Source organism: Cervus elaphus, chromosome 5 (assembly GCF_910594005.1).
Source record: "Cervus elaphus chromosome 5, mCerEla1.1, whole genome shotgun sequence".
NCBI lineage: Eukaryota > Metazoa > Chordata > Mammalia > Artiodactyla > Cervidae > Cervus > Cervus elaphus.
Window position 1 is genome coordinate 134,244,222 of NC_057819.1, and position 10,562 is coordinate 134,254,783.

Here is a 10,562-nt window from a genome sequence, read left to right on the forward strand (position 1 = left end):
CAAATCTCATGGCAGATCCAGGGGCTGGCTTTGATCATGCCGCTTTCTTTTGGATTTGGGTCCAGCTTCCTGCCTTGCGAGGAGCATGTAAAAGTCAGTCAGGTGTCTGCTCTGAGAGTGCTCCTGGGATGAGGGTGCTCCTTAGATGAGGGTGCTCCCAAGATGAGGGTGCTCCCGCGATGACGATGCTCCTGAGATGACAGTGCTCCTGAGATGACGATGCTCCCGAGATGAGGATGCTCCTGAAGTACCTGCTGATGCAGAGGAGGATGTCAAGCATCATTTTCAGCGGCTGCAATGGCGCCCTCGTGTGGCAACGGCCCACACAGCATGTGCATCTTGGTGGCCTAGAAGCTTTCAGTCCAGTCCTGGCTCAGCCATGTCCGACTCTTCGTGACCCCGTGGACTCCAGCACGCCAGGCTTCCCTGTCCTTCACCATCTCCCAGAGCTTTCTCAAACTGTATGCTGGAGGAATTTAATGTGCAGCAGTCAATGGGGTTGCAAAGATTTGGACACGACTGACAACTAACACATACATACACAAAGTGCAGTATTTGAGAACCGGCACCTGAAGTGGAGCTTTATTTATATCGATGAATCTGCTGGGACTTGCCTGGTGCTCCAGCGCTTAAGACTTCACCTTCCAGTGTAGGGGCTGCAGGTTCAATCCCTGGTCAGGGAACTAAGATCCCACATGCCTCTTGGCCAAAAAACCAAAAGCAGAAAATAGAAGCAATATTGTAACAGATTGAATGAAGACTTTAAAAATGAGCCACATCAAAAAAATATCTTAAAAAAAAGGACAGGTCTGCACACACAGTTCCCGCACCCCCGTGCTGTGTGCCCGGGGATTCAGGTTGCCCTCTGTCTGCCTGCAGGTGATGCTGGCCGACCGGAAGGGGACCGAGGAGCTGTACGCCATCAAGATCCTGAAGAAGGATGTGGTCATCCAGGACGACGACGTGGAGTGCACCATGGTGGAGAAGCGGGTGTTGGCCCTGCTCGACAAGCCGCCGTTCCTGACACAGCTGCACTCCTGCTTCCAGACGGTGGTAAGGGCCCTGGGGCCTACCTGCCCCCCCCCCCCCGCCACCCCTGGGTCCTTGCACCGTCGCCCCCCGCCGCCTTCCTCCCGGGAGAAGGCATCAGCCCACATCCTCCTCTCCCGAGCAGACTGGGTACCACTGGGGAATTCAGGGCGTCCCCTACCTATAGACTTGGCATTAATTCCATTTGATTCTGTGAATGCTGCTATCAAAGGTTTTCTTAACACACACCAGGCACTGTGTTAAGGCTCAGAGATACGAAACGGTAACTCACAGTCCTGGCTCGTTAAGGCCTGGTCCAGCTGCCAAACTGGCATCAGAGTGTCAGGAGACCCATGTCCTGGAAGAGGATGTTCTTGGGTAATGCACATGCAGGGGTGGCAGTCTGACCTGTTTGTATGGATGGTCCCTGAGCTCTAAGAGAGGCTTCATAAAAAGAATATTATTTTGTAACACAAGAGAATTAGATGATTTCAAGGTCCATAAATGGCTTTCTTGGAACACAGCCTGCCCTTTCACTAACCTGGCATCGCGGGCTTTCAGACACAAAGGCACAGCTGAGTAGTTTTAAGAGACACACAAAGCCTAAAATATTTCCTGTCTGGCCCTTTACAGGAAAAGTTTGCAGAGCCCTGTCATACAGGTTAACTAAAGAGAGGGAAAAATAATTTCCAAAGCACTAATCAGCCAAGTCTGGGGCATGGTGCTTGCAGGTAACCTACAAGAAATACAAACACTTAGATGTTTATATTTATATATGTGTATACTATACGCCGCACCGTAGTGAGGTGTTCCCAAAGGCAAGCTCTCCACGCCTCGCGGGTGCCCTCCTGAACACGTGACTCGGTGGTCAGCAGCTGTAACTGTAATGACAGGGCGGCCTGCGGTCCGGAGTGGATGGTGGAGCCGCAGAGCCAGACCCGGCCACCAGGGGGCAGCCGAGCGACGCTCCGTCTCCCAGCAGCTCCCAGGAGCAGCTCCCAGTAGCGTCCAGAAGAGAATCTAGCAATATGAAAGGAGAGGAAAAAGCCCCAGCCCGGATCCTGTCACCCTGGTTACGCTGATTAAGCTCTGGAAAGCTACAAAGCAGAGAAATAAAATTGAAATTAAAGTTCATAACAGGAAAGCGAGAGATTGAGGCTCTCGGCGCCGTTTCCTGGCTGTTAGCTCCAGCTCCGTCCTTTTTTCCACCCTGTGCACCACTTTAATGTTTAATAACCTCTGTGAAATGGTGCTGTTTTCTGCAAGAGAGCATAGCCAGCGTTTACCTTATGCTGTGCCGTTACCTCCCTCCTAAACCCCCTCCACCTCCCCATCTGTCCCGGTGTAATGTCCTTATAAATGCGCGCACTCACGGAGTTCTATGATGTGTGCGCTTCGCGGGCCCACATATAGTGTATCAGCGAGAGAGAAAGTCAGAAGCAGCGTTTGGGCGAAGGTAGATGCGGAGGAACACCGACCGGCTTCCCCACTCGCGGCCCCGCCCGCAGCAGACGATCCTGAGGTCTACGGGCGCGAGCCCCCCGACGCGCGAGGTCTGCTCTCAGACACGTCCCCACTGCACTGCCAACCACTGGTTAAAGAAGCGGCCCGTGTGGACTCTTCACGCCAGCCCCAGCTTAGAAATGAATTACGTGTAGGAGAAAACGGAGGAAGCTTTGAGGCCATTTCTATCATCGGAAGCTCCGTAACCAGAGGGGCGGACAGGGCACCTGAGAGCTGACGCCTCAGGGTTGCGTCGGGACTTTGTTTCCCGAGGTCCTCACACAACAGGGCTCTTTACTAACTCTTTACTGGGGGGAGGAAACTGTGACGGGCTCCGCCGGGCAGACGTGCCGGCGCGGCCCACGTTTCCCCAACGAGAAAGCAGACCGCGGGCTGGAGCGGGGCCGCCGGCCACGGCGGAGCGCGCTCACCAGTCGAACCTCGGCCCTCAGGACCGGCTCTACTTCGTCATGGAGTACGTCAACGGCGGGGACCTCATGTACCACATCCAGCAGGTCGGGAAGTTCAAGGAGCCGCAGGCAGTGTGAGTAGCTTTAAGTGCTCTCAGCCCGGCCGGGGGGGTCTGGCAGTGGGGCTCCGCCCAGCTTGGGGTGAAGCGCTGTTACCTCCCCGGGGCAGGACGGTGGGCAGGGTCCGCCTGCGCGCGTCCTGCGGAGACGTTTGTTCTCCTTCCCGTCCCTGGGAGCTGCGGATGCGCAGCCGCCGTCATCCCGGCCCCCGAGTCATTCCCTCACGAGCGGAGCAGCGGAAGGGGCTCTGGGTGCTGCGCCCAGCGGAGCGAGGGCCTGGCGAGGAGCAAGAGAGCCTGGGGGGCCTCAGGGCCTGACGGCATCGGGGGCTCCCTGCCGGAGGAGACGGGAGGGTTGGGGCTGGGGCTGGTGTAGGAGGAGCCGACAGTCAGCAGAAAGAGCGCAGCGGTGCGACCTTGGAGCCCCAGCGGCATCAGGGTCCTGGACAAGCGTTCCGGGGAAGGGAACCGGGGCTGGGCGCCAGGGTGATGGCCCTGTAGGCTCGGGAGGCGCCGCCGTCCAGGAGGAGGTCGGGGAGGTTTCAGTGGGGTGCCCGCGCCTCGAGGCCAGGAGGCAGGAATCCGTGCCTTCAGGGAGACGCGGGCTCCAGGGAAGACGGAGAATCATCCGTCTAGAGGGGGGCCGTGAGACCTGGAGAATCAGCCCATATTCCAGGGCTAGGAAGTCACGGGGAACTCAGAGAGGCAAAGCTCTTTCACCCCCAGTGAAGATGTGTAGTGCCAGGAACCCCAGTTAATCACCTGAGCAACCGTCCATCAGGCTCTGCCGGCGTTCAGTCTAAACAATAAACCCGCACCGCCCTGGCCCACGTGGGGTGAGCTGGCCTGGGGAGACCCACCAGACGCAGAGCAGGACATTCTTGGGGGCTCGCTCAGGGCTGGTGGTTTCTGCTTTTATTTTTACTTTTCCGTTTTCAGAAATCCCTCCCCTGATCCTGTCTCCTGTGTTGTTAGTTACAAAGCATTAAACGCGCTAATGACAGAGCTGAGCCTGACCACTCAGAGCTGTCGGAGCCAAGGTCAGAACAGCCTCCCTCCATCGAGAAGAAACCCATGGGCGTCCCATTTAGTGCCTTCAACTGTATCTGTGCTGCTGGAACGTTTTATATTTTAAAAATACAGAAAAGGAGAAAGTCACAGGAAAGTCACCCGTGACCCCTCCTCTCCTCCTCCCCACCTCCCGCCGGCCCTCAGAGATGGCCCCCTATTGAGAGTGTGGTCCTTGTAGTCAGGGGTCCTTCCTCCGCTCCCGTAAACACACTCATGTAAACGCGTGTGCTTACTGAAGCCTTGCAAGAGTACTGTTTGCACAGGCCGAGTCTTGTGGCTTCTCAGGCTTCAAGAACTAAACGCAAAGCAGATTGTAAGACCTCCTTCAGCGTTTATTTGGAGTTTCAGACAATGGACCAATGAAGCGGTGGCTGTAACTGCTTCCTATCATGAATTATTTAAAAGGTGCACCCGGTATGAATTGTGGCCTGGGTCGCACTTCCCCCAGCGCCTGGGGTGAGGATGTGGGGGTGAGTAAACCAGCCCCAGAGTTCAGCACACACTGACCTTTGTCAGCCAGGGCATAGGTGTGTTTTCTAGCACTAAGGTATTCTGTCCTTGAAGGGGAAAATGGAAATTTGCTTCAGTCTACTGTAGCCCTGACATAGAACAGCCTAGCAGACAGCTACTCTTTAAAAGATTGTGCTCAAAATTTCTTTTAAGCAGTAAATTACCTGTCCACCTGCCCCAGACAAGAAGGGCTTGTTTTGGGACAGGTAGTAAACCTGCTTCACTGATTTTATCAGCTGTGTCATCCCTTGGGGAAGCTGGGGTCATAAAACTGCAGAGGGTCGGAGTTGCCTGTAGGGCAGGACTGGTCTCTGACGGTCCAGGGTCTTCCCTTCCTGTGCCATTTTGATGCCTGATCTTGAGGGTAGAAAGTATCCAGAAGGCCGGAGGGAACAAGCCGGACGCCCGACAGACATTTTCTTTTGCAGGTTCTATGCGGCAGAGATTTCCATCGGGCTGTTCTTTCTTCATAAAAGAGGAATCATTTATCGGTGTGTATCAAGGCCCTGCTGCCCGCAGCACAGAGGAAGCTTTGCTGGCCCTCTGGACTCCATGGGCGTGTGATTCTGTTGAGGGGAGAGGGTGTGTCAAACCTGGAGAGGACAATCCCCCCTACCCCATCATGGACACCTGCTGGGACCCACCGTTCTCTGCAGCCTCCAGGCAAATGTGGTCCAGCTTCTGGTCTCTGGATCTCATTTCTGCTTCTGCAAGAAAACGAGCTTTTCTCTCCCCTGCCGGCTCCTTCCTCTGCCTTTCATGTGGTGTGAGGGTCGGGGACCGTGCGGGCTGAGTTTCTGCTAGTGATGCTCAGCAGAGGAGTGTGGGGAGCTGGGGCGAGTGGGGAGAGGGAGGCCGCTGGGTCCGGTTCCTGCGTTGCTGGTTACGGTGAAGGCAGGACGTTGGCCAGCACTAAGCGGAGAGTGATCAGGATGCCGGGCAGAATGAGGGGGCCGAGTGCACAGTGCGGTGGTTCTGAGCCTGCGGTCTGCGCCCCGGCGGGGAGCCTGAGCCCTCTGGGTGGGACAGTAACAAACTGGGGTGCGGAGGTGCTCGGCTGAGTCTCCGTTGATTCACCTGCAGTCAAGGTGGGCATCACTGGCTCTGTCACTCACTCAGTCTGATTTATTAAGTATCTGCTGTACCCTAGGTGGGCTTCACAGGTGGTGCTAGTGGTACAGAACCCGCCTGCCAATGCAGGAGACATAAGAGACCTGGGTTTGATCCCTGGGTCGGGAAGATCCCCTGGAGGAGGGCATGGCAACCCACTCCAGTCTTCTTGCCTGGAGAATCCCATGGTCATGGGAGCCTGGGGGGCTACAGTCCGTGGGGTCACACAGAGTTGGACACGACTGAAGCGACTTGCATGCATACAAGTACCCGAGGCACTGCGCTGGGCTCTAGAGATGGAAAATCGCTGGGTGGCAGGTCCCGCCCCAGCTCTCCCAGGCCTGTACTAACGAGGCAGAGCGAAGCAGTTGCGTGCGGAGGGACGCTGATGCACCTGCTTCCTTGCAGGGACCTGAAGTTAGACAACGTCATGCTGGACTCGGAAGGGCACATCAAGATCGCGGACTTTGGGATGTGCAAGGAGCACATGATGGACGGCGTCACGACCAGGACCTTCTGTGGGACCCCCGACTACATCGCCCCGGAGGTAGGCCGCTCACTCGCCATGAAACACAGCCACTCGGGGGGTGTGGATGGGACCCGGCATCACCCGTCAGCGTGTGTGGAGCAAATACAGAAAAAGAAAGCGTGAGAGCTCTGTGCACACAGTGAGGACACATCATGCTTCACGGAACTTTTGTTTCTGTTACACGTATGTGTGAGGTGGGTGCATGGGAAAAATGCATTTCTTACAGTCGCAGGCGAAGGAGTGTAAGAACCACCACGGGGTGGAGAAGGAGGGACCTTGTTTGTGAGAAGCTCCATGTGGAAACGGGCTCAGGGATGGTCCCAGTGATGGGATTTTAGCAAAATCAGAGTGATTCGTTTTTTTGTTTTGTGTTTACTTTTTATTGAAGTATAGTTGATTTACAATGTCGTGTTAATTTCAGGTGTACACAAAGTGATTCAGTTACTGTAAGAATATTATTCATATTCTTTTCCATTGTAGATTATTATAAGACCCTGAATATAGTTCCCTGTGCGGTGTAGTAGGTCCTTGTTGTCTATCTGTTTTCTATGCAATGGTGTATATCCATTAATCCCAAACTTCTCATTTGTCCTGCCCCCCTTCCCTTTTGGTAACCACCAGTTTGTTGTCTGTGTCAAAAAATCAAAGTGACTAGCCTATCAGACACTATGCTATTTTATAGGTAATACTTGGTTCTCCAAAGGTGACCCAGTGTTACAGAACCCGCCTGCCTTGACAGGAGATGCAGGTTCCATCCCTGGGTCAGGAAGATCCCCTGGAGAAGGGAATGGCAACCTAGTCCAGTGTTCTTGCCTGGAGAATCCCATGGACAGAGGAGCCTGGCGGGCTGCGGCCTGTGGGGTCGCACATAGTCAGACTCGACTGAGCGACAACCAACAACAGCAAGCAGGTGTCCTCAGCAGCACGCTGGTGTGGATCCCGGCGTCTCGGCCGGGGCGGGCACACCCATGGGGTCTGGCCAGGCGGCTGCAGGATTCGTGTGTTGACAGCAGCAGCCCTGCCACTCTGTCTTTGTTATAACACGTGGAGCAGTTTTCCTCCTGCATTATGAAGCTTCCTACCTGCCAGTGAGTGGGTGGGTTACCAGCCCGGGCCGCTCTGGAGCCCACTTGCTGTCCACGCCCTGCCGTGTGGACGGCACAGTCCCTCCCCACTGAGCTCCGGGATGCAGCAGGTGATGAATTCCAAGTCAGGCCAGCCTTCAGCTCTCTGTAGAGCACTCATGTTAGCCCTTGGTGACGTTGCGGTATTTATTCAAGATGCTGCCTCACGCGTTTATCTCTGAGGCGGTAGCGAGAGCAAGACATGAGCTTGGAGATCTGACCAATGTAAGCGCCAATCCAGACTTTATTATTTACAGGCTGTGGGAGTGCAAGCAAGCTACCTAACCCCTCCGAGCCTATTTCTGCAGTGGCAAGTCAGGGACAACACTGCGTTCCCTGAAGAGTTGCTCTGAGAACTAAAGAGGCCGGGTACAGTGTTTGTACCTGGAACCCTCTGTTACAGCCATTATTCCCAAACGGAAGCTAACTTTTATTCCTTTGTCAAGGGCTTTTTTTTTTTTTTTTTTTGCTTGTTATATTCCTCATGTAGAAACAGGCTTAGAATATTTACTTAAAAACTTAAATTCTGAATTACATGTCCAATTATTCTCTTGATCCTTAACCTACCTAACCTCTTTACCTGCAAAGAACTCACACCTTAGTTTCTCCAAGTATATCGCGAGTTTAAATATTTTTCAAATATGAAGGATAAAGAGATGGTACAGAAAAAATATGCCCTCGGGATGCAGTATTTATTCTGGAGGCTTCTCCTGGCTGACATGGATTAAACAGGCTGTGATTGTGAGCTGCGCCAGCTCCAAGTACCACCCACCAGATGCTGCCAAAGCTTGATGGCAGCAGTTTAAGGAATCAAGGTGGCTTTGAGCTTCATCTCTGTCAAGACCAGGTCTCTGCTGATCAAACAAATAGCTTCTCATGTTCAGTAATGCCTCAGCCATCTGATATCGCCAGGGATGAGAGCATTCCACATAGAGGAAATCGCCCAAATAATTGAAGTTTGTTGCCTTTTTCCCAAGGTTCCTTATTGTATTAATTTCATATAGCTGCTGTCTCACTACCAGCTTAGTGGATTCCAGCAATACAAATCTTTTTCTCTTATAGCTCTGGAGGTCAGGAGTCAAAATTCAGTCTCATTGGGTTACTGTGGAATGACCGTCCCTGCAGCAGCTCCAGGGTGACTCTGTCTCCTTTTCTAGCCTCCGAGCAGGTCTTTGACTCCTGGTTCCCTCCTCCGCAGTCTGTGCTGACAGCATCACATCTCGCAATCTCTCTCTGTCTCTTCCAGCCCCAACCCTCCAGCCTCCCTCTCATCAGGACTGTTGGGCTTTCATGGGCTTCACCCATATACTCCAGAGTCATCTTCCCATCTCAGAATCTATAATATCCACAGCTGCAAAATTTCTTTTACTAAGTGGAAGTAGCGTGTTTACAGATTCTGGGGGCTAGGATCTCTGAGGGAAGGGAGCATGGTTCAGCCGACCGCCTCTCACTAGATGATACCTCCTTCCTCCTCCTGAACATATACTAACGTATCGTGGTAACTCTGAGCCTTTTTGTAAACTTGCCCTCTTCGCTGTGTGTGTTTATATAGCGCTGTGCAGCTTGACCATGTGTCAGCTGACATCTCCAGCACCTTGTCCAGGTACAGATTGACTGGCCACCACAGCAGCCCCCCTTTGGTCCTTTCATAACCACACCCACCCACTTCCTGCACCCCACCCACCCCTGACCCCCAGCAACCACTCATCTGTTTTCTGTTGCATAATATTGTCAATTCAAGAATGTTATAGGATGGAGTCATACAGTATCACCTTTTCAGATTGGCTTTTTCCTCTGAGCACCTTCTAGAACCACAGTCATTATTTTGGAACACTGCTTGTCCCACTTAGTCAAGTTACTCAAACACCCCAGGCTTTAGTCTCCACCTGTAAAGGGGCGTGATAATGTCCACCTCATGAGGTTGTCTGTAACTTGGAGAGTTGTTGCTCCTGGTGTTGATTTTGTTCACTTGACTCACACTGGATTGTAAGCCTCCTGCAGCCTTCTAGAAGACTCTCCTAGAAGACCCTGACCACTGCTGTCTTCCTGCTCACTTACTTGGGACAGCAGAGACTAGGTTGACGTGGAAAAGACACTTTGAACCAATATTGATTGCCATTTAAGAGATCACACCTGTATGGGGCTGGCCATGTCATGCTCAGAACTTGAGGACATGCTGTCAGAGAGAGGGATGCTAGAAACATCCATCAGAGAGAGGGATGCTGGGAACATCCATCAGAGAGAGGAATTTTGCGGAATACTGGGAATGTGACATCAGAGAGAGGAATTCTGGGAGCATGGCTTCAGAAAGAGGGATGCTGGGAACATCCATGAGAGAGGGGAATTCTGGGAATGTGACATCAGAGGGATGGTGGGAATGTGACGTCAGAGAGAGGAATTCTGGGAGCATGACATCAGAGAGAGGGATGCTGGGAACATCCATCAGAGAGGGGAATTCTGGAAATACTTTCAGTGGGAGGGATGCTTGGAACAGGGTGTCAGAGAGGGACCCTGGGAAAATTATTTAAGAGAGATAGAGAGGCTGGGAACACCCCTTGGAGAAAAGGATCCTGGGAACATCTGTCAAAGAAAAGGATGCTGGGAACAAGCTGTCAGAGAGGGATTTGTGGAAAAGCAACTCGGGGCCCCTTACTACACCCAGGATCACATGTCTGGCCCCAGATTCCCTCAGGTCCTGTCAGCCTTCATTCCTCTCATTGTTCCCACTATGCAAGCAATGATAAAGGGCAGCCCACCGTTTCTGCAGTGTCCCCTGCGTGCCGGGCCCTTCTCTCCTTCTCCTCGTGACAAATCCCACAGAGAAACAGAACCCCAGGCCCGTATCTCAGACGAGGTGACCAAGGTGGTAAGGGATGGTCTGAGGTGACATTACTAAAAACTGCTGGAGTCCAGCTGCTGCCCGTGGCTCCAGCTTTCTCCACCACGGGAGAGCATCCCACAGGCCTGCTGTGGAGCCTTCCCCGGGAAGTGCTCCCCATTTACGGTAGAAGAGGTGACACAGAGGGAACCAGATCTACACCCAGATTCCACGTGACTCCCATTGAGGAGTAAGCGGCCCTCCGTAGGCAGCTCTCTCAGGAGTGACTGCAGGTGTTGTGCCTTTTGCTAGCATTTTCTTCATGTGTGTCCAGGACTT

The 10,562-nt window shown here is 53.2% G+C and overlaps 1 protein-coding gene across 4 annotated transcripts in view; it reads left to right on the forward strand.

Moving 5' to 3' along the window:
• PRKCA (protein kinase C alpha) overlaps nt 1–10,562 on the forward strand; it is a 292,204-nt gene that overhangs the window by 250,481 nt on the left and 31,161 nt on the right. For all 4 annotated transcript variants that reach the window (XM_043905764.1, XM_043905761.1, XM_043905762.1 and 1 more), the window contains 4 exons: nt 880–1,053; nt 2,985–3,076; nt 5,071–5,133; nt 6,161–6,299. In XM_043905764.1, the coding sequence (XP_043761699.1) occupies nt 880–1,053; nt 2,985–3,076; nt 5,071–5,133; nt 6,161–6,299 (468 nt within the window). The remainder of the gene's footprint in view (nt 1–879; nt 1,054–2,984; nt 3,077–5,070; nt 5,134–6,160; nt 6,300–10,562) is intronic.